This window comes from Zosterops lateralis, assembly GCF_965231275.1.
Source record: "Zosterops lateralis genome assembly, chromosome: 3".
NCBI lineage: Eukaryota > Metazoa > Chordata > Aves > Passeriformes > Zosteropidae > Zosterops > Zosterops lateralis.
The window spans coordinates 4,023,333-4,047,295 of record NC_139764.1 but is presented as its reverse complement, the minus strand read 5'-3'; the positions used below and the strand labels follow the sequence as shown (position 1 = coordinate 4,047,295).

At 47.9% G+C, this 23,963-nt stretch overlaps 1 protein-coding gene across 1 annotated transcript; it reads left to right on the top strand.

The window, feature by feature from the left end:
- The first annotated feature begins 221 nt into the window (after positions 1-221).
- LRRN4 (leucine rich repeat neuronal 4) lies at positions 222-8,837 on the top strand. Its single transcript, XM_083858554.1, has 5 exons — positions 222-335; positions 1,799-2,515; positions 3,632-3,836; positions 4,932-5,069; positions 6,128-8,837. Exons 2-5 carry the CDS (start codon positions 1,837-1,839, stop codon positions 7,599-7,601), a joined length of 2,496 nt encoding a protein of 831 aa, XP_083714680.1. The 5' UTR covers positions 222-335; positions 1,799-1,836; the 3' UTR covers positions 7,602-8,837.
- The last annotated feature ends 15,126 nt before the right edge of the window (positions 8,838-23,963 follow it).

Genomic DNA, 23,963 nt, shown 5'->3' with positions numbered 1-23,963 from the left:
TCTTTTTCCCTTTACCCCTCTCTGCTTAGACAAAGACAGACAGGAGCAGCCCTGCCTGAGTGTTGGGAAATAAGAGCCCTCCCACCCACCTCCTGCTAGGGCCAAGGGAGCGGGGAAAGCTGCCCGGCGCCGCCTCCTCTCAAAGCTGGATGCGGGGGAGCAAGCCTGGAACAAACCTCGCCTGAACTTGTGGGCAGAGCCGGGAGCGGGGAAAGCTGGGAACAGAAAAGAGGCATTTCACGCTGTCAGCTGAGTCACCCCGAGCGTATAAAATCAAGGCCAGGCAGTCGGAGCCACTCCGAGCGGAGGCACGAGGCATCAGGACTTTTGGACAGGTACGTGCAAGCGGATGCGGTTTAGAGGCAAGGATTAAGATTAAATCTAAGACTGGAACACAGCAGCCCAATTCCTCCCATCCTATCCCTGCCAATGTGCTGCAGAGCAGGGGATCCGGCGGCTCCGGTGACCGGGAAGCCCTGAGGCCGCTTGGCTCTTGCGCGGCTCCCTCCGACGAAAAGGACACAGGCAAACACAACACATTGTTTTGGTGGTCCCGTGTGTACTATTTTTCCTGGTCCCCACTTCAAATCTGGGATGGCAGCAAAGGATAACGGTCTGAGCAAGAGCTGGCATCATTCAGGGAACAGCAAGGAGCAATTAAACTTTGGAATAAGTCTGAGATATTTCATAATACGTAGGGTTTCAGTTACCACCCTACACTGTAATACATTTCTGGACGAGGAACGATCATTTTGATGCCAGGAAGCACAAAAGACAGCTCAATAAGAAAAGCAAGAGTTTGGGGCTGGGGTCAGTTCCTTCCTCTGACACAGATCGCCTGTGGGGACCTCGCACGAGTCATTAAGGACTTCTCGGTTTTTTACAAAGACCAAAGCAGGGCTGGGGGAAGGAGGGAGCACAGAGGGAGCTGTAACACTAAATAACATGTTTCTTGGCGCTCAGGCCTTTGGGGTCCTGATCCAGGAGCGTGCTCAGTTTCTGACCACTTCCACTGAAATGTGGTTCTGGAGCTGCATTTCCAGTGCAGCCTTTCCCAGCAGCTGGGCTGTGCAGCCCATCTGTGGCTCTCATCTACAGCAGGCCCAGCCCTGCTGCTGCCTGGCCCACAGGCTGTGGGGCACGGCCAGCTGCTCGGTATCCCCAAAACCTGTGACTGTCCTCAGAATGAGGGGCACCTGCCCTGGCAGAGCCCACACAAGTCCCTGGTTTTGCTGTTCCAGCTTCTGCTAAGGAAAGAAAAGGCCTTCCTAACACAGGGAAGGCATTTTTACGTGCCCACTCGAACACAACTCAGCCCAGTTTGGGGTCCTGTGCTTTAAAGTTTGCCGACTCTTCTCTGTCCTCACATTCATCCTCACAGAATGAATTTTCAGAACCTCACAGAAAAAAAGTCCCTTTCCACAGGCACTTGACCCTGTTGTTTGGGCATCACCCCACTGTAAAACTCTTCCCACTAGGCTGGCCAAACTGGACACTGCAGCACAACCTGCTGGCACTGAGGGTCCTGGTGTGGGATACAACTTGGTTCATGCTTCCTGCATGAGCGACTGTAGGCACACTTAGACTAAGACTGCATGATACCTCTGTCCCCAAGGATTCGTGTTTACTTAAGCTTAATTACAGAACAGCTATTAATTATCACTTATAGCTGTCTGGATATAATAAGGAAAGGGCTTATAAACTCTTTTTCTTTAAAATACTTCATAGATGCTTAGAGGAATTTTAATTTAGCTCTAAGTGTTGATGTTTTGTTTTCCTCTCCCTGAAACAAAAAAAGGAAACAGACCTTGCAAACTGCAAGCACCTGGGAGAAGGATGTTGTCACCCTTGCTCATCCTCCCTCTGCTGCTGGAGACCACAGCACATGGCCTGGTGAGCAGAGCAGCGTCCAGGGATGTCACCACCTTTTTCCAGCTGGCTCAGGAAGACACTTGGGAGAATGTTAATCTCACCAGCATGTCCTGTGAGGATCGGAAAAACAGGACCTGGATCACCCTGCAGCTGACCAACAGCAGCCTGACAACTTTCCCTGTCTGCCTTCCAGAGACCCTGGAGATCTTGGATCTCAGCAATAACATCTTGGAGGAGGTGAATGGCACAGAGATAGCAAACCTCCCACTGCTGCGTGTCCTCTTACTGAGGCACAACCACCTCTGGTCAGTGAAGTGGGGATCTGAAGCCCTCAGCAGTCTCCTCAAGCTGGACTTGAGTTTTAATAAGCTGTCATCTGTGCCATCCTGCCTCGGCTCTGCCCTGCCTAACCTGAGGTGGTTGTCCTTGGCTGGAAATCCACTGATTGAAATCCAGCCACTGGCTTTTTCCTGCTACCCTCAGCTGCAGGTCTTGAACCTCTCTTTGACACTGCTCAGGCAGGATGACAGCAAAGGAATTAGAGACTCTGCTTTTGCCATCAGCACAGACCCCAGCGAGGTCATAAACAGACCTGGAAACTCCATCAATGTGCTTGATCTGAGTGGGACCTTTATTGAGAAATGTAAGTTTCTGGGTTTCCCACTGTAAACACGGGGCTTGGTCAGGCCAGAGGAGCAGAAGCCTTGCTGAGACAGTAGTTCCATCCTGACTGAGCCTGGAGTGCAGGAGGAACACCTCACACTGAAAGCTGCAAACAGCTGGTCCAAGCGTGCAAGGCACTCTCCTGCAAACCAGGGCAGAGACAGGACAGTTTGTCCTAGTGTAGTCACCCACCGCCATCCTAATCCCACTGTCTGCTACTGACAGTCATCCCCCTGTCAGCCCCGGGATTAGTTTTGGGAAGCACAGGAGGAAATTAGTTTCTCTTCCCAGACGGGCTGTTGAAATCTTTCTTTGTCCCCACAGTCCCACTCAGCTTTTAGGGCCGCATTGAAGTAGCACAGAGAGGCTTTTTGTGCCATCCGCAGCCGGGCCGAATACTTCCTTCCGCTGAGAGGGGAAACAATCCCTGCCCCGAGCAATCCACAGGAGGCTTTTTCCCTTTTGCCGGCCTCCCCTGCCAGCCTCAGTTTGTGCCTGAGATGCTGAGGCACACGGATGTGAGATGCCTTGCCCAGCTGCTCTCAGCCTGGGGCAGGGGCAGGGCCTTAGGGGCTCCTCAAGCCAGAGATTTCACTTCAACTCACCTTAAACAGCTGCACCACCAAATTTCCTCCACGAATTTGCCCAATCCCCTGTGTGGTAGTGAGTTACCCTACTGAGTCATGAGATGGAAAGGCCCTTTGTACAAGGCCTATTCTTTCTGTTTCATACATCTTGGCTCTTTTTCCTGTGCTAGGAGAAATAATGATTTGCATTTCTTGCACCAATCAGGACCTTGTAGACCACTTTTCTGAGCAGAGAAATCCTTGTTCATTTAATCTCACCCGGCAAGAAATCTATTCCATATCTCTTATCAGCTTTGTTTCCTCCCCTCTTTTCCTCTGCCCTATGACAGCCTGACCTGCAGGGACTATTAGAAAAATGCAGCTGTATGGGTATTTATACAGTGTTCCTTTCCCAAAAAGAGTAGTTGCAGAAGGTGACAGATACTTTATGAATTCAAAGCCTTTTTCTGGGCAGAAATCCACAGGAATGCCCTGTTTAGGCAACAGGTGTAAATATTTTTCTCTTTCAGTTCAACCAGAGTGGGCCAGAGGCTTGGCCAACCTCAGATCACTTCACCTGACAAATATGCCACGGTTAAGAAGCCTCGACAGCAACTTCTTCAAGGCTCTGCCTGGTCTCCGAGAGCTGCACTGTCAAGATTCCCCTTCCCTGGGTTTCGTGCAGACAGAGATGTTTGACAGTGCTCCTCACCTGGGCCATTTCTCATTTGAGAAGTGAGTTGGGTTTTTTTGTCCTTCTTCACATAAAGCACTCACATAACACTGTTTTTGCCTCACAGCTTGTGGTGCCTGGGAGCTGACTTGAACAGTTTGTTATCAGATTGAGGAAGGAGGTGTGGGTTTGCAGTCTTTGCAAAACTTGTGATCTGGCCTGACAGAGCTGGTACAGCCCAAAGAGGCAGCATGGGACTCATAGCACAATTAATTATTTGCTTGAGGTTGTGTCCACTGTGTTCCCACTCCTCTGCCTCATCTCCCTGTCCAATGGATGAATTCACCCAGTGCTGTTTAGATCAGCATAGATCCACTTGAATCCCACTTGTGACACAGGCCAGGCTTCCAACACCTACAGTGGCAATATCCCATCAGAGGAGAAGCAGGTCACACTGAGGGTTCCCTGCTCTGCAAGGATGAATGCTGACAGTTCCCTAAAACCTGCATCTAAGAAGCAGACAAGAGTCCTGTCCCTCCCACCTCTAGTGTGAGAGTTTAACACAGTTCCTTGTTCAGCATTAGTAAAAGCTATGTTTCGGTCCTCATTCTAGGGGCAGCACCTCTTGGTATGTCACATACCTGAAATACTAAGAGGAACAAAGTCTGAAATAAGAGCAGGTGAAGTGCTCACAGAGCAGTCAGCATAAAGGAAAACATCTGGAGAGCACTTTGAAACATTTTTATAATAGAGACCCAGATATAAGCATATCAGAAAGCAAACACTAGAGCACTGGCTGTGCCTAGAAACCAGTTTCAGGGAAATAAACCCATACCAAGCAAAATCCCTATGGATTCCATCCCCCCTTGATTGCCTCACTGAATTTACACAGCACTTTCCAACACTTGCAGGAATACCAGTTCAAAGTGCTAAAAATCATGCCCAAAATTAAAGGAATTGCAGTTAAAGTCCTAGAAAAAAGAGAGCACCTTCTGAGCGTGCAGAGTGAAGGATGGTGGCTCTAATAACTGGTTACTACCAAGGGAACTGGGAATACTGCTTTGCGTCTTACACACACCAAGGATAAGGGATACTAAGCACGCTCCAGTCGTTGGAAGGCAGCTCAGAGGTTTTTAATTATTGCATTTGTCTTGTAGCTGTAACCTGAGTTCCTTTAATCCTTGGAACACCAATTCATCGGATGGCATCACCATCAACTTGCAAGGGAATCCTCTGCTGTGCAACTGCCAGCTCTCCTGGCTGCTGGCCAAGCCCGAGAAAGTTGTTCTGCAAAAGTAAGTGAGCTGTGCAAGCTGTTTGGGGGCCAGACATTCACCACCATTCACTAAGTTATTCAAATTCTTTGTGTGTTCTTCCCTTCCACAAGAAGTAGAACTGCAAAATAATGTCTCTTTCAGGGACAAAGCATAAAGTTTTATTATTAGCTGTAGATTCTACTTTAAGGTGATCGTATTTTCTTTCTGTTTTGGACCATATTTCACTATTAGCCGGAGATAGAAAATGAGGTGTCCTGATGTGCCAGCCCTGGGAGCAGAAACTGGAAAACTTTAGAAGATCTTTAAAGAACTATTTTCTCCTAACCCTGCTATTTGCAAAGCTTGCATCACCACCAGCAGTCAACAAAACCCCTTGCAAAGAGCACCATTTCTCACCTATTGTTTTCATGCTCTCCTACGGGTTTACAGACTAATTAAAATAAGCTGCAGTTAAAAGAAATATTTGCATATAAATGGTCTCTTTTCCTTTTGAAAGGCCACCAAGAAGATTTGTCATCAAATCTCTCAGAGAGCAGGGAAGTAGATTGTTGAAATTAGATAGTTTTTCATCGGGATGGGTTTAGCAGTTACATTCTTTACCAAAACTTCAGTGTCTGAGTAAGTAAAGAATTCGATCTTAGTCATTTAAAAGTCCCGTGTCAGCTCACCTCCAGCTGCCTAAACCAGATGGATTAAGAATTCTGGGAATCCTGTTACATCTCTCTGCATGTGTTCCCCTGTTACTATGGCATTAAAGTCTCTTTAAGACAAGTTGCCTTGAATCCTGATGCCCTTTGCCAAAGTTCACAGCCATTGTTGTACCGAAGGACGCTTCCCATGGGGCAAAAGATCCCTGCACCTTACAAAACCAAAAAGCCAGTTCCAGATAAATTCCACAGTCAGTGCTGTGGAAGAGCTGCCTGGACTACTGTTAAAATAATCTATCTTTGGTCTAGGCTTCACATTCTCAGTAATGTAAAGACTGTTTGACAGCAGGTAACCTATTACAGTACAAGCAGCCTACAGAAACCTGTGATGTTCTTCTGGATCTTGACTATTCTGGTTTCTCTCTGCAGGGCTTGGAACACTTTTTGCACATCCCAGGAAGACTCAGACAGACCTCCAAAATCTTTGTCACTGCTGGAGCTCTACCATAAATGCCAGTCAGAGAGCAACATTACACTGCCTGTCTCAAACACAGCCCTTCCTGATCGTGATGCTTTCAACTTTACCAGTGATGATGCCTCTGCTGTAATAACAACTGACTCAGCTCTGCCGACCAAAGATTTGACTCACATCAGCTCCTTAATCCAGACGGACATGATGAGCACGGCAGCATCCAGCCCAATGCTCACCAAAGACACCTATACCAGCTCCGTGATCCAGAGGGATGCAAGGAGTACAGCAACATCCAACCCAATGCTAACCAAAGACACTTACACCAGCTCCCTGATCCAGAGCGGTGTGGTGAGCATGGCAGCATCCAACCCAACCAAGCTGATCTTAACAGAGGCTGGCAGTTCCTCCCACGAGGAGGAGGCAGTTTCTAAACCCACAAGCAATCCCCCTTCCTTGGCATCTGTAACCTCCTTCCCGGTTTTTCTCCAAGAGCTCTTTGCTCAGCCCTCAGATCACAGCTCCACAAGTCCAGCTGGAACAGAAGAGCTGCAGAGAGGGCTCAGAACAACCGAAATGACATTCCCCCAGGAAGGGCCATTCAAGCAGACCACTGGTGACTACTCTGCTGGAGGAACAGGAGTCCCCCACACCACCAACCATCACGACCTCTCCTTTGCCACCCACGGCAGGGAAGGTGCTCCCCAGACGAGCCCCCCCCAGCCCAGCTCCCCCAGGAGCAGTGCCCCCCCGGAGCCTGCCCCCACCATGCCACCACCACATTACACAGATGACTACGACTATGAGGAGCCAGCAAAGGAGACCCCGGTGCAGACGGCCCACGTCGCCTGTGACTACAACCCCTGCAGGCACCTGCAGAAGCCGTGCAGGGAACTCCAGAATGTATCCAAGTGTCTGTGTCCTGGCACATCGAGGGAAGATGAGATCCCAGCCCCACCCAGGCTCAGAGAGGTGACTGAAATCACTGACAGCTCGGCACAGATACGCTGGTGTGCCCCGTACTCGGTTGTTCACAGCTATGAGCTGACGCTGCATGCCCAAGACAGTGAGGAGAGGCATTTTGTCATGGACAACATCTGCCCCACAGCCAGGCAGTACACCCTGTATGACCTGCTGCCATTCACCACTTACCACATCTGTGTCACTGCCTCCAACAAAGTAGGGTCAAGCCTGACAACAGGCCAGGAAAGTCCAGGTAATTCCTGCACCAGCTTTAAGACAAAGCCCAGCTACAAGTGTGTTTTTGCTGGTCTGTCTGCAGCAAGTGGACTCTTTCTCATTACCACAATTATTTTGTCTGTATGCCTGTGTAAGGCATGCAAAAAGCCTCAGAGTGAGCAGTATGGTACACACTTAGTCTCCTACAAGAACCCAGCATTTGATTATCCCTTAAAACTACAAACCACTAATTAGCTCTGGGAGATTGTTTTATGCCTTCAAAGTTCACTATCTCCATCACCTTGGTGTGTTTTTGTGAGACTCTGAGAATGTCCTTCAGCAAAACTATGAACCATCAGATTCCATAACCCTGACATTTCTAAAGGAGAGAAAACCATCAAAAAAAGAGAAAAACTAATAATGAAGGCAGTCAACCAGAAAAAAGTCTTTGGACTCCTGTTCCTGTGCTAAGCTGCAGCAAGCCTGGACACTAACCTTGAAAAGTTGTTTTTGTAATCACCTACAAATAGAGTAGCATAAATATCACGCAGTGAGAGGCTGCCTGGCCAGCTGTCTGCCTCCAATATCTCTCATGAGCACAGTCAGATGAGAGCTGCAATTCAAGGTGCATTAAGCTGAGCAAGACACACTCTGCTTTCACTCACAGAGCAAAGCTGGGGCTTCTATTTTTCTAAAGGTATCATAAAGAGAGTATAGCTGAAAAGAGTGAGTAGTTTGCTCAGTGATAAGGTCCTGCACAGATCTAACTCCTCTAAGTAAATGCAGTGGATGCAGATGATCAATGTAACTTCAGTTCAGGAAAAAGAAACATGAAATGTAATTGCAGTCACAGATTGTGCAGGTCCTTAGGGCAGGGGTAATTGTGTTGTGACTTTTTATGAGGCTCTCCACAACTGAGCCTGCCAAGAGCTTCCCCAAAACAAGCTCACAGGCAGTGGGGGGTTTGCAGTACAACAATGACCCACAGGAGGGGGGAGGGGAGCACATTAACATTTGCTTCCCAGTGGATTTTAAGTAGAGAGGACGTTCCGTCCCAATCATCCGTCCCATCTACAGATTTAGCAGCTGATGATTTACCTCATACAGAGGCAAAAAGCCAAGTAATGAAGCAATTTAATGGATGTGCTGCTGAGGCTTGGAAAACCCAAATCCCCTGCACCAGCAGCAGACAGTTCTGCAGACACCTTTCTAATGAACTCTTGGATGCCAATTTCTGTACAGAGGTGCTGACAATCCCAAGTTTGAGCCTGCCACTAGAATCCAAAGAGGCATCCCAGTGTGATATTTCCCCATGGGTTTCAGTTCCAGGAGCTGCCTGTTCCTGCTGCTGTACAGACACAGTGCATAAAACCCCCTCAACTCTTTAAGGGAAGGTGCTGTACTGTGCCAAGAGTCTCTGTTCTATTCTTTTGGGGTTTTTAATGCTTTCAGTATTACAGAAATAAAAGCCACAGAGCTATGTTCTGATTTTTTATTAAATACATGGATGCTGGTGTTGTCTTTACCATCTACAATGTTAAGCCTGAGAAACTAACTCCTTTTGTTGTTTTGGAATGAATCTTCAACACGCAGTAAAGCATTGTCTTTATTATGGTAGGTTTGTGTTCTCTGATGTCCCAAGAGCATTCATTTTGTATGTGACAAAGGAGGCTTGTGCCTTCTCACCACTCTGGGCTTGCAGTCCTTTCCTGGAAATCTGTCCTCTGCCCAGCACTGCCCTGGGAATGACACCATCACTGGGCAGACAGAGATTCCTGCCACATCTGTCCCGAGTTTGGCTGAGCCCCATGACTCAAACTCGTAACAGAAATGAAATGCAAATGAAGAAGACAGGATGGTGTCACCTTTCACTTTGAAAGTCTCTTCTTTTCACATTGTGGTAGTTCAGACCTTTTACTGTTTGGACTCAGGTTTTTATACCTATATCTGGCCTGGCTTTTCCTGCATTTTCTTGAGGATTTAGTGAATTAGTACATATGCATTCAAAGTGAGCAAATGAGCCAAAGATTCATTATCCCAAACTGGGGCAGAGATGATATATTCCCCTGTGTTTGTACAGCACAGCTCTAGGAGACTTTGACTGGGGTATTTGGTTTTACCAGGAAAAAAAAAAAAAAAAAAAAAAAAAAAAAAAAGAGATCTGTGAATAGCAATTTATATTATCTCGAATATTAGCTCCAGAGAAAGGCAGAAAAAAGGATACTGCAACTGAAAATAAAGATTACTCCAACTTCAATATGAGTTGGTCCAAAGCAAGAGAGCATCATTTAAAATGAGATATTGAGAGGAAACACCTCACTACCCTTTACCACACTGCAGCTCATAGTCACTGAACTAGGAAATTCACCACAATTAATTTCTCCAACCAGTTCTCACTCCAGCCTCTCCTGAATTTCACAGCCAAGGGAACAAATTAGAGTCTCCTATTCTTTTAAAGTGCCCTTTCTGGGAGTCACACAAATATACAAGTCCTGCTCCCACAATCCCCACTTGTTTCAAATTAAAGTGACCGTCAACAGCCCAATTCCATCTGAGCTGATGAACCATCCTGAAGTACAGATGCCCCAGCCAGGGGCAATGCCTCTCTCTTGCCTGGTAACACTCTACTCTTCCACAAGGGAAAGTGGAATGCAGCTGGGTTAAAAATATGGGATTTGTATTTATCAGCACCTATGAGAAGTATCAGTGCTTCAAATGCAGATTTTTTCCCCCCTACTACCACTTTGTATTTTCACCAAGATTCATTTTAGTAATGACCAACTAAACTCTTTTTCCAGTGGAGGGAGCTCTCAGAGCACTGCTCAGGACTGGGGCAGTGAGGGCAGCAAAGCAACCCGGGGGCTGCAGGGAAACTTTCCTGATGAAGCCATGTTGGGAAGTTGCCCAGCTTTGCTCCACCTGCTTGTTCCTCCCCCTTTTCCTGATTGCACCCAGCAGCGAATCCTGTTTGTACCCTCAAAGACATCAACCTTTGGCAGAGTGACTACAATACCCAAATATCTCTGAAACAATTTTAAGAGCTATTAAAAGTCAACATATATATATATATATATATATATGTAACTAATACTTCACTTACCGTTGTGCAGTTCCAATGCAAAGAGCATTGAAACACAGTTTTTGAACAGTTTGTGTAGCTTTTTCTCTGTTTATTCTTTCTCAGAAGGAAGTCTTATCAAGATCCTTCTCCATTCATTTGTGTTTTTCTTCTTTCCAAAGAACCAAGTCCAGGCAAAGAGAGTCCACAACAGCCAACGGTGCCTGTGGGTGCCTCCCCTGGTTGTCTTAGCAGAAGTGCATGATGCTCCATCTCTAACAGCACTTGAAAATCAGTCACTGAGTTTCACAGAGCCTCCCAGAAGGAACACTCTGGGAAGTGGAGCTGATCCCCTCCGTTCAGGAAAAAAAAGGCCCTTTAAGGGCCAGAACTCTTGCTTGCTGTGAGGGAGCAGAGAGAGGCACCTTCTTTTTGGTGCAGCCAAGGCCATTAGAGAAGCAGTCCCTGTAAGCAGGCACGTGGGAAAGCCCAGAGCAGCAGCACAAGGTGCTTCAGCCTGATCCATCTCAGCACCAGAAGGAATCCCACTTTTCCGAGTTGTCCCAGGCCAGAGGAGTGACAGGCATTAAATGGCTAGCTGGGAGGTGATGCAGCCCAGGGCAGGGAGCTCACACCACATCCCAGGCTCCATCAGCCTCTTCGTGGAAGGAGGCACAAGTTCAACCACAATGCTCCCTCATCAAGCACTGCCCAGGAACAGCCAGACTCCTGCACAGGGATCTCTGGGGAACAACACCTTTGTGTGGAGTTACAAACGAGGACGCCTCTGAGGGCTCAAGATGTTGCTTGCCAAGAAGCCTCTGATTTGTTCTTTACATGTGAAATACAGAGAGAACACAGGTGAGAACATGTTTTCTATTTGTGGAAACAGAAATTCATAAAAGAACAGGTTTAAACCGCGGGTGCTTTTTCTTTTCGTCAGCTCCACAAAGGATGCAGAGCTTGTTCTGAGCAGGACAATCCGTTAATCCCAGCCTCTCTAATCAAGCAGCATGACAAATTAACACTGCTCTTCTGAAATACATCCAGGAGGCAACGCCTCGCAGCAAGGCCAGTGCTCTGCTGGCATCTAGAGGGAGAGGGGGGAATCATCTTCCCAGGTATTTCCACAAAGAAATGTTCATTCTTTCACCAGAGAGCTGCAGCCTGCACCCTGCAGACCAAGGGTCACTGACTTACACTACCCGTGTGCTCCTGTGTGTCCTCACCTACCCCTGTGTGAAGGGAAAGAGGTGCTGAGAATTAACAGCAGCAACAGTCCCAGTCCCACACACTCATTCAGCAGCTTGTCTGTCCCTGCTCTATGACCAGGAATTTCTCTGCCAACTTGCTACTGATAAAAAAAAAAAAAAAAAAAAAAAAAAAAAAAAAAAAAAAAAAAAAAAAAGTAAATTGTTTTGTAAAAGCAAGGAGGATATTATTGCCTGTAAAAACTGGAAAATCAGTCTACAAGTGCAGTAAGATTTTTCTTTTAAACTATCATGGCTTTAGAAGCAGAGATCAGATCACAATCATTGCTCTTAGAGAAAAATAAATAGCAATGTCTACACTGATGTGTTAGCAGAACCAAATCACTATCAATAGAGTGCTTTTCTTCCCTCCCAAAGCACAGGGCAGCCTGTGTTTTGTGCTGCTGCAGAGCCCTCACCCTTCCGTGCTGGGTGACATTACCTACAAGCACACATGGTAAGGTAATACGTGTGTGGATGGCACTGCATGCATTTCCTGACACACTCCCACAGTCTGTGTCCTCATTTTCCCTAGATCCTTTGCTGAAAAGACTGTGTGAGCAGCCTTTTCATCTATGGATCAAATTGGATTTTTTAAAGGAACACAAGGGAGAAAAAACCCTCAGAAAATATTAACAAGAAATGGGGAGAGTAGGATGAAAGGGACAAAAACTCTTCATTATACATTGTCCAGAGCAGGAAGGAAACAAAGAAAATCAGAAGAAATCAAGTAAAAGAATCCCAAGAAAATCCATAAAAACCAAAATCCCTCATTCCCTGTCTTCTCCAGGAGGTGGAAGCACTAATGCAGGCATGGCTGGCAGCTCCTGCAGGGCTCAGCCTCAGGCACCACAAGCCAAAACTTCTGGAATGAAACTCCAGATAGAAGAAGAAAAAAATATTCTCTGGGTAGAGACTTTCTTCTTCTCTGAAAAACTAAAATTTATTTGTGCAAAAAGCTTCATGCTGGGAAGACTTGAGTATTGCATTTATTAAATGTTAAGAAGCCACTCACTCTTATCAGAGCATGATTAAGGAATGGTACTTAAAACTTATCTAAGGCCATGGGGTGAAATGATGTCACCCTTTTTGTGGCAATCATTCCTTCTGCTGTCACCACTCTGCTGCCTCGAGGGTTCTCTGTGAGTTATCTCCAGGGAGAAGCAAAAAAGAGCCTCTGGAAGATTAACCTCCATTTCAGGAACATTGTGCCAGCAACAAACATCCCCAGAAGACTGAGCTCTGTCCTCAGAGCAGCTCTAACTAAAAGTCTCTCTTCTTCTTGCAGTTACCTATTCACACAAAGTCAGAAAATGTAGAGTTTCGATCACATTCAGTCAAAATTAGGTCCAAGTCCTGTTTGTAGGACAGACTACTAAGCACACAAACTTTTTTTTTTTTTTTTTTCCCAAGAAATTAAGCTAAAAACTCCATTACAACCCCAGGATCTTATGTGGGGGTGTTTATTGTGGGGTTTGTTATTGTCTCATTACTTCTTGGAGATGCTGGAAAAGGTCAGAACAGACAGAAATTATGATAAGAGGGTAAGGAGAACAATATAAAGTGCAGGCAACTCCAAGTCTAAACTCAGCTCTTAAGATAAATCCAAAAGGCTTCAGGGAGTTCTGGCTTTAAATGTGACCTAATGATACATTTGGTCCTTGGGTGCTCTTGGCTGACAGCTCAGCCTTCACCCTGCCATGACAAGTCCGAAACCAGAGCCTGCTCTGGGTCAGTCCCCACCTGATGCCACCTTCACACCTGCAAAGGTCTCAGATGGAACCAAACCATGGCCAGGGAGTTTATGCTGGACGCAGAATGAGGCTGATGAGGTGACAGGGGGTGACAAAGTGGGTAACAAACCCCCTTAAATTAGCCAGACAACTCATCTTAAACCCAGCACTTCCCTGAGGGCTGATGAAACGCTGCCCTGAAGCCCAGCCCCAGGGAAGGAACTCTGCCAGGCCAAAATTGTTAGTAAGGATCCCAAAGACCACAGCAGCTCTAAACTTAGCTCAGCAGCTGGATACCAACCCAAAACCCAGGCCCCACCCAGCAACGGAACAAACTGACTCTGAGTGATTCTCAGCACTGGAGGAGCTGCTTTAGCCAAGTACAGAGCTTTGTGTAACCAGGTGGCTGGGACAGCCCCAATTCCAGCCTTCATTTCCTTCAAAATCCTGGGAAATCCTTGCCCCCAGCCCTAGGACACCCCTGAGCAGCACGTGGTAACTGCTGGGAACAGCTCACAATCTGTCTGTGTTTTCCTCTCAGGTCCTTTGTGGAATGCTGTGGCAAAACCAAACCCAAAGCTCAGCTCAGCACCAGAGAAGTGATATCTGCCACCCCCCAGATTTACACAATATCCTTGGATGTGGCTATGCCACTGATTATACACACCCAGGAGAAACCAGGAACTCCCTGGGATACCACAACAAACTCTAAATGGTCCCTAACCTGACGTGACCAACCACAACCTAAACCTTCCTCAACAGCTCCTCTAAAAGCTTGGCTGTTTTTGATTCCAGCTACAATATTGAATGAGTGCTAAATATCCAGGATTTGGTGCTGCTGCCATCCTTGCTTGGTGAATTTAAGAGCAGGGTCAGAGTTCACAGTGCTTTTGGTCATTTAGGGTGTGTTTGGATAATTCTGGAGATCACATAAATCCAGATATATGCACTGTTACTGTATAGACCTTTTCCCTGTATATCACCTGGTGTGCATTCTCTACCTTTACATAAAAGCTGTTTTCCTCTCAGCCTGCTAAAAAATCAAATATGAAAAGGCAAAGATCATCCACTTCCAAATCCTCTTCTCAGTTATTTGTTTCACAGGTGCATAAATCCAGAAAAAAAATCAAAAGCAACTGCTAAAAATGGCTGGAAGAGGATAGAGGTCATGTTTTCCCTATTTCTTCGTTTGACAAGTGTCTGAATGTTGGATTTTGGTGTCTCACCACACAGAGCTGTGGCTGGCACTGGAAAACTGCTCCCCATGGGGATGCGTTTCACTGGCAGTGAGCTCCTGATGTAGGTGCAGGTGCTTGAAAATGGAAAACAACCTCAAGACCCCCATTCTCTTGCCTTTTTTTACACCTTGCTGGTACAGGGAAACATTTAATGGACAATTTTCTTTACACAGGAGCGCTATAAACCTTGACTTTTCACACCCAGCCAAAGATATGCCTTAAAAATTACAGGGTTTAGGTATTATGTGGGCATTTTCCCTTCAGTCAGAGCTCTTTTTTTGAGCAGCTGTGTTTTACTGTGAACACAATACAAAATGCATTCACTTTAGGGGTTCCAGTATGTGCATTGCATCTAAACAACATCACATTTGTATTCCGTTGAGGGTGAAGAAAATAATTTAAAAAGCTATTCAGAAATATAAAATTAAAAAAAAAAAAAAAAAAAAAAAAAAAAAAAAAAAAAAGAAAAAGACAAACACAGAAGCTTGTTATAGCAATAGAATAGTTGAGCTCACCCTAATAGGTATAAGTTATTTTTCAACTCTAACCATATTTTTAGCCAGGATAAAGCCTACCACTCCCCAAAAGAGATACAACTTGAGGCTCCCAGCCACATGGGAAGTTCAGGCTGTTACAAAAAATATACCTTGTATCTGTCATTTTCCTGTAATTCAATCCCATCTAAGTTCATCTGCGACAGGGGGGATGCTTAAAGCCCTTTTTGGCAACGGGATCTGCAAAAAAACAGGCATTCAAAACCTACGGAGGACACATGGGATGGCACAGCAGGTCCTGGACCTAGATCCTGGGGTTGTAATGGAGATTTTAAGCTCAATATCCTGAGATTTAGAACATAACATCTGTAATTTGCGACAACGACATTTAAAAAACAGAAAGGCAGAGGCTGCGTAGCGTGGGGTCATCCCATCCCGTCCGCAGTTCCCGGTAGTGTGAGGGCGGGATAGCTCAGAGATGTGAGCTGCAACCCGGCCCCAGTTCCCAGACCCATCAGGGCTGGATCCTTCAGGATTGTAACCCAAATCCAGCCCCTTCCGGCCCCCGGCTCCCAAATGCCTTAGGGCTGTCAGCTATATCCCGCTCCCCATGGGAAAACAGCAAGTGTGGCAGAATGTGTTCCAAAGCAGCTGGAGCTACCACGGGCTCCTGACAGGCTTATTTTCACTTGGAGAACACAGAAAACACACCAAGGTGCTGCTGCAAGCAAAGTTACAGAAGTCCCCCTGAGAGGCCCCAAGCTCTTTGTGCAGAGTTGCTTTTCGCGGCAAAAGAGAGCTTTACAGCGCTTTCTGGCTGCTAGAGACATGCAGAAAGAGCAAGTGTGGCAGAATGTGTTCCAAAGCAGCTGGAGCTACCACGGGCTCCTGACAGGCTTCTTTTCACTTGGAGAACACAGAAAACACACCAAGGTGCTGCTGCAAGCAAAGTTACAGAACCCCCCCTGAGAGGCCCCAAGCTCTGTGTGCAGAGTTGCTTTTCTCGGCAAAAGAGAGCTTTACAGCGCTTTCTGGCTGCTAGAGACATGCAGAAAGGGCAAGTGTGGCAGAATGTGTTCCAAAGCAGCTGGAGATACCACGGGCACCTGACAGGCTTCTTTTCAATTGGAGAACACAGAAAACACACCAAGGTGCTGCTGCAAGAAAAGTTACAGAACTCCCCCTGAGAGGCCCCAAGCTCTGTGTGCAGAGTTGCTTTTCTCGGGCAAAAGAGCGCTTTACAGCGCTTTCTGGCTGCTAGAGACATGCAGAAAGAGCAAGTGTGGCAGAATGTGTTCCAAAGCAGCTGGAGACACCACGGGCTCCTGACAGGCTTATTTTCACTTGGAGAACACAGAAAACACACCAAGGTGCTGCTGCAAGAAAAGTTACAGAACCCCCCCTGAGAGGCCCCAAGCTCTGTGTGCAGAGTTGCTTTTCTCGGCAAAAGAGAGCTTTACAGCGCTTTCTGGCTGCTAGAGACAAGGAGAAACAACAAGTGTGGCAGAATGTGTTCCAAAGCAGCTGGAGATACCACGGGCTCTGGACAGGCTTATTTTCACTTGGAGAACACAGAAAACACACCAAGGTGCTGCTGCAAGCAAGGTTACAGAACCCCCCCTGTGTGTTGCTTTTCTCGGGCAAAAGAGCGCTTTACAGCGCTTTCTGGCTGCTAGAGACATGCAGAAAGAGCAAGTGTGGCAGAATGTGTTCCAAAGCAGCTGGAGACACCACGGGCTCCTGACAGGCTTATTTTCACTTGGAGAACACAGAAAACACACCAAGGTGCTGCTGCAAGAAAAGTTACAGAACCCCCCCTGAGAGGCCCCAAGCTCTGTGTGCAGAGTTGCTTTTCTCGGCAAAAGAGAGCTTTACAGCGCTTTCTGGCTGCTAGAGACAAGGAGAAACAACAAGTGTGGCAGAATGTGTTCCAAAGCAGCTGGAGCTACCACGGGCTCTGGACAGGCTTATTTTCACTTGGAGAACACAGAAAACACACCAAGGTGCTGCTGCAAGCAAGGTTACAGAACCCCCCCTGTGTGTTGCTTTTCTCGGGCAAAAGAGCGCTTTACAGCGCTTTCTGGCTGCTAGAGACATGCAGAAAGAGCAAGTGTGGCAGAATGTGTTCCAAAGCAGCTGGAGCTACCACGGGCTCCGGACAGGCTTATTTTCACTTGGAGAACACAGAAAACACACCAAGGTGCTGCTGCAAGCAAAGTTACAGAAGTCCCCCTGAGTGTTGCTTTTCTCGAGAAAAGAGCGCTTTACAGCGGTTCTGGCTGCTAGAGACATGCAGAAAGAGCAAGTGTGGCAGAATGTGTTCCAAAGCAGCTGGAGCTACCACGGGCTCCGGACAGGCTTATTTTCACTTGGAGAACACAGAAAACACACCAAGGTGCTGCTGCAAGCAAAGTTACAGAAGTCCCCCTTAGAGGCCCCAAGCTCTGTGTGCAGAGTTGCTTTTCTCGGCAAAAGAGAGCTTTACAGCGCTTTCTGGCTGCTAGAGACATGCAGAAAGAGCAAGTGTGGCAGAATGTGTTCCAAAGCAGCTGGAGCTACCACGGGCTCCTGACAGGCTTCTTTTCACTTGGAGAACACAGAAAACACACCAAGGTGCTGCTGCAAGCAAAGTTACAGAACCCCCCCTGAGTGTTGCTTTTTTCGAGAAAAGAGCGCTTTACAGCGCTTTCTGGCTGCTAGAGACATGCAGAAAGAGCAAGTGTGGCAGAATGTGTTCCAAAGCAGCTGGAGCTACCACGGGCTCCGGACAGGCTTATTTTCACTTGGAGAACACAGAAAACACACCAAGGTGCTGCTGCAAGAAAAGTTACAGAAGTCCCCCTGAGTGTTGCTTTTCTCGAGAAAAGAGCGCTTTACAGCGCTTTCTGGCTGCTAGAGACATGCAGACACAGCAAGTGTGGCAGAATGTGTTCCAAACCAGCTGGAGCTACCACGGGCTCCTGACAGGCTTCTTTTCACTTGGAGAACACAGAAAACACACCAAGGTGCTGCTGCAAGCAAAGTTACAGAACCTCCCCTGAGAGGCCCCAAGCTCTGTGTGCAGAGTTGCTTTTCTCGGCAAAAGAGAGCTTTACAGCGCTTTCTGGCTGCTAGAGACATGCAGAAAGAGCAAGTGTGGCAGAATGTGTTCCAAAGCAGCTGGAGCTACCACGGGCTCCTGACAGGCTTCTTTTCACTTGGAGAACACAGAAAACACACCAAGGTGCTGCTGCAAGCAAAGTTACAGAGGTCCCCCTGAGAGGCACCAAGCTCTGTGTGCAGAGTTTCTTTTCTCGGCAAAAGAGAGCTTTACAGCGCTTTCTGGCTGCTAGAGACATGCAGAAAGAGCAAGTGTGGCAGAATGTGTTCCAAAGCAGGTGGAGCTACCACGGGCTCCTGACAGGCTTCTTTTCACTTGGAGAACACAGAAAACACACCAAGGTGCTGCTGCAAGCAAAGTTACAGAAGTCCCCCTGAGAGGCCCCAAGCTCTGTGTGCAGAGTTGCTTTTCTCGGCAAAAGAGAGCTTTACAGCGCTTTCTGGCTGCTAGAGACATGCAGAAACAGCAAGTGTGGCAGAATGTGTTCTAAAGCAGCTGGAGACACCACGGGCTCCTGACAGGCTTATTTTCACTTGGAGAACACAGAAAACACACCAAGGTGCTGCTGCAAGCAAGGTTACAGAACCCCACCTGTGTGTTGCTTTTCTCGGGGAAAAGAGTGCTTTACAGACCTTTCTGGCTGCTAGAGACATGCAGAAAGAGCAAGTGTGGCAGAATGTGTTCCAAAGCAGCTGGAGCTACCACGGGCTCCTGACAGGCTTCTTTTCACTTGGAGAACACAGAAAACACACCAAGGTGCTGCTGCAAGCAAAGTTACAGAAGTCCCCCTTAGAGGCCCCAAGCTCTGTGTGCAGAGTTGCTTTTCTCGGCAAAAGAGAGCTTTACAGCGCTTTCTGGCTGCTAGAGACATGCAGAAAGAGCAAGTGTGGCAGAATGTGTTCCAAAGCAGCTGGAGCTACCACGGGCACCTGACAGGTTTCTTTTCAATTGGAGAACACAGAAAACACACCAAGGTGCTGCTGCAAGCAAAGTTACAGAACTCCCCCTTAGAGGCCCCAAGCTCTGTGTGCAGAGTTGCTTTTCTCGGGCAAAAGAGCGCTTTACAGCGCTTTCTGGCTGCTAGAGACATGCAGAAAGAGCAAGTGTGGCAGAATGTGTTCCAAAGCAGCTGGAGCTACCACGGGCTCCGGACAGGCTTCTTTTCACTTGGAGAACACAGAAAACACACCAAGGTGCTGCTGCAAGCAAAGTTACAGAACCCCCCCTGAGAGGCCCCAAGCTCTGTGTGCAGAGTTGCTTTTCTCGGCAAAAGAGAGCTTTACAGCGCTTTCTGGCTGCTAGAGACAAGGAGAAACAACAAGTGTGGCAGAATGTGTTCCAAAGCAGCTGGAGCTACCACGGGCTCTGGACAGGCTTCTTTTCACTTGGAGAACACAGAAAACACACCAAGGTGCTGCTGCAAGCAAGGTTACAGAACCCCCCCTGTATGTTGCTTTTCTCGGGCAAAAGAGCGCTTTACAGCGCTTTCTGGCTGCTAGAGACATGCAGAAAGAGCAAGTGTGGCAGAATGTGTTCCAAAGCAGCTGGAGCTACCACGGGCTCCGGACAGGCTTCTTTTCACTTGGAGAACACAGAAAACACACCAAGGTGCTGCTGCAAGCAAAGTTACAGAACCCCCCCTGAGAGGCCCCAAGCTCTGTGTGCAGAGTTGCTTTTCTCGGCAAAAGAGAGCTTTACAGCGCTTTCTGGCTGCTAGAGACATGCAGAAAGGGCAAGTGTGGCAGAATGTGTTCCAAAGCAGCTGGAGATACCATGGGCTCCTGACAGGCTTCTTTTCACTTGGAGAACACAGAAAACACACCAAGGTGCTGCTGCAAGCAAAGTTACAGAACCACCCCGAGTGTTGCTTTTGTCAGGCAAAAGAGCGCTTTACAGCGCTTTCTGGCTGCTAGAGACATGCAGAAAGAGCAAGTGTGGCAGAATGTGTTCCAAAGCAGCTGGAGCTACCACGGGCTCCGGACAGGCTTATTTTCACTTGGAGAACACAGAAAACACGCCAAGGGGCTGCTGCAAGCAAAGTTACAGAAGTCCCCCTGAGTGTTGCTTTTCTCGGGCAAAAGAGAGCTTTACAGCGCTTTCTGGCTGCTAGAGACATGCAGAAAGAGCAAGTGTGGCAGAATGTGTTCCAAAGCAGCTGGAGCTACCACGGGCTCCTGACAGGCTTCTTTTCACTTGGAGAACACAGAAAACACACCAAGGTGCTGCTGCAAGCAAAGTTACAGAAGTCCCCCTGAGAGGCCCCAAGCTCTTTGTGCAGAGTTGCTTTTCTCGGCAAAAGATAGCTTTACAGCGCTTTCTGGCTGCTAGAGACATGCAGAAAGAGCAAGTGTGGCAGAATGTGTTCCAAAGCAGCTGGAGCTACCACGGGCTCCGGACAGGCTTCTTTTCACTTGGAGAACACAGAAAACACACCAAGGTGCTGCTGCAAGCAAAGTTACAGAACCCCCCCTGAGAGGCCCCAAGCTCTGTGTGCAGAGTTGCTTTTCTCGGCAAAAGAGAGCTTTACAGCGCTTTCTGGCTGCTAGAGACATGCAGAAAGGGCAAGTGTGGCAGAATGTGTTCCAAAGCAGCTGGAGATACCATGGGCTCCTGACAGGCTTCTTTTCACTTGGAGAACACAGAAAACACACCAAGGTGCTGCTGCAAGCAAAGTTACAGAACCACCCCGAGTGTTGCTTTTGTCAGGCAAAAGAGCGCTTTACAGCGCTTTCTGGCTGCTAGAGACATGCAGAAAGAGCAAGTGTGGCAGAATGTGTTCCAAAGCAGCTGGAGCTACCACGGGCTCCTGACAGGCTTCTTTTCACTTGGAGAACACAGAAAACACACCAAGGTGCTGCTGCAAGCAAAGTTACAGAAGTCCCCCTTAGAGGCCCCAAGCTCTGTGTGCAGAGTTGCTTTTCTCGGCAAAAGAGAGCTTTACAGCGCTTTCTGGCTGCTAGAGACATGCAGAAACAGCAAGTGTGGCAGAATGTGTTCCAAAGCAGCTGGAGCTACCACGGGCTCCGGACAGGCTTATTTTCACTTGGAGAACACAGAAAACACCCCAAGGGGCTGCTGCAAGCAAAGTTACAGAAGTCCCCCTGAGTGTTGCTTTTCTCGGGCAAAAGAGAGCTTTACAGCGCTTTCTGGCTGCTAGAGACATGCAGAAAGAGCAAGTGTGGCAGAATGTGTTCCAAAGCAGCTGGAGCTACCACGGGCTCCTGACAGGCTTCTTTTCACTTGGAGAACACAGAAAACACACCAAGGTGCTGCTGCAAGCAAAGTTACAGAAGTCCCCCTTAGAGGCCCCAAGCTCTGTGTGCAGAGTTGCTTTTCTCGGCAAAAGATAGCTTTACAGCGCTTTCTGGCTGCTAGAGACATGCAGAAAGAGCAAGTGTGGCAGAATGTGTTCCAAAGCAGCTGGAGCTACCACGGGCTCCTGACAGGCTTCTTTTCACTTGGAGAACACAGAAAACACACCAAGGTGCTGCTGCAAGCAAAGTTACAGAACCCCCCCTGAGTGTTGCTTTTCTCGAGAAAAGAGCGCTTTACAGCGCTTTCTGGCTGCTAGAGACATGCAGAAAGAGCAAGTGTGGCAGAATGTGTTCCAAAGCAGCTGGAGCTACCACGGGCTCCGGACAGGCTTATTTTCACTTGGAGAACACAGAAAACACACCAAGGTGCTGCTGCAAGAAAAGTTACAGAAGTCCCCCTGAGTGTTGCTTTTCTCGAGAAAAGAGCGCTTTACAGCGCTTTCTGGCTGCTAGAGACATGCAGACACAGCAAGTGTGGCAGAATGTGTTCCAAACCAGCTGGAGCTACCACGGGCTCCTGACAGGCTTCTTTTCACTTGGAGAACACAGAAAACACACCAAGGTGCTGCTGCAAGCAAAGTTACAGAACCTCCCCTGAGAGGCCCCAAGCTCTGTGTGCAGAGTTGCTTTTCTCGGCAAAAGAGAGCTTTACAGCGCTTTCTGGCTGCTAGAGACATGCAGAAAGAGCAAGTGTGGCAGAATGTGTTCCAAAGCAGCTGGAGCTACCACGGGCTCCTGACAGGCTTCTTTTCACTTGGAGAACACAGAAAACACACCAAGGTGCTGCTGCAAGCAAAGTTACAGAGGTCCCCCTGAGAGGCACCAAGCTCTGTGTGCAGAGTTTCTTTTCTCGGCAAAAGAGAGCTTTACAGCGCTTTCTGGCTGCTAGAGACATGCAGAAAGAGCAAGTGTGGCAGAATGTGTTCCAAAGCAGGTGGAGCTACCACGGGCTCCTGACAGGCTTCTTTTCACTTGGAGAACACAGAAAACACACCAAGGTGCTGCTGCAAGCAAAGTTACAGAAGTCCCCCTGAGAGGCCCCAAGCTCTGTGTGCAGAGTTGCTTTTCTCGGCAAAAGAGAGCTTTACAGCGCTTTCTGGCTGCTAGAGACATGCAGAAACAGCAAGTGTGGCAGAATGTGTTCTAAAGCAGCTGGAGACACCACGGGCTCCTGACAGGCTTATTTTCACTTGGAGAACACAGAAAACACACCAAGGTGCTGCTGCAAGCAAGGTTACAGAACCCCACCTGTGTGTTGCTTTTCTCGGGGAAAAGAGTGCTTTACAGACCTTTCTGGCTGCTAGAGACATGCAGAAAGAGCAAGTGTGGCAGAATGTGTTCCAAAGCAGCTGGAGCTACCACGGGCTCCTGACAGGCTTCTTTTCACTTGGAGAACACAGAAAACACACCAAGGTGCTGCTGCAAGCAAAGTTACAGAAGTCCCCCTTAGAGGCCCCAAGCTCTGTGTGCAGAGTTGCTTTTCTCGGCAAAAGAGAGCTTTACAGCGCTTTCTGGCTGCTAGAGACATGCAGAAAGAGCAAGTGTGGCAGAATGTGTTCCAAAGCAGCTGGAGCTACCACGGGCACCTGACAGGTTTCTTTTCAATTGGAGAACACAGAAAACACACCAAGGTGCTGCTGCAAGCAAAGTTACAGAACTCCCCCTTAGAGGCCCCAAGCTCTGTGTGCAGAGTTGCTTTTCTCGGGCAAAAGAGCGCTTTACAGCGCTTTCTGGCTGCTAGAGACATGCAGAAAGAGCAAGTGTGGCAGAATGTGTTCCAAAGCAGCTGGAGCTACCACGGGCTCCGGACAGGCTTCTTTTCACTTGGAGAACACAGAAAACACACCAAGGTGCTGCTGCAAGCAAAGTTACAGAACCCCCCCTGAGAGGCCCCAAGCTCTGTGTGCAGAGTTGCTTTTCTCGGCAAAAGAGAGCTTTACAGCGCTTTCTGGCTGCTAGAGACAAGGAGAAACAACAAGTGTGGCAGAATGTGTTCCAAAGCAGCTGGAGCTACCACGGGCTCTGGACAGGCTTCTTTTCACTTGGAGAACACAGAAAACACACCAAGGTGCTGCTGCAAGCAAGGTTACAGAACCCCCCCTGTATGTTGCTTTTCTCGGGCAAAAGAGCGCTTTACAGCGCTTTCTGGCTGCTAGAGACATGCAGAAAGAGCAAGTGTGGCAGAATGTGTTCCAAAGCAGCTGGAGCTACCACGGGCTCCGGACAGGCTTCTTTTCACTTGGAGAACACAGAAAACACACCAAGGTGCTGCTGCAAGCAAAGTTACAGAACCCCCCCTGAGAGGCCCCAAGCTCTGTGTGCAGAGTTGCTTTTCTCGGCAAAAGAGAGCTTTACAGCGCTTTCTGGCTGCTAGAGACATGCAGAAAGGGCAAGTGTGGCAGAATGTGTTCCAAAGCAGCTGGAGATACC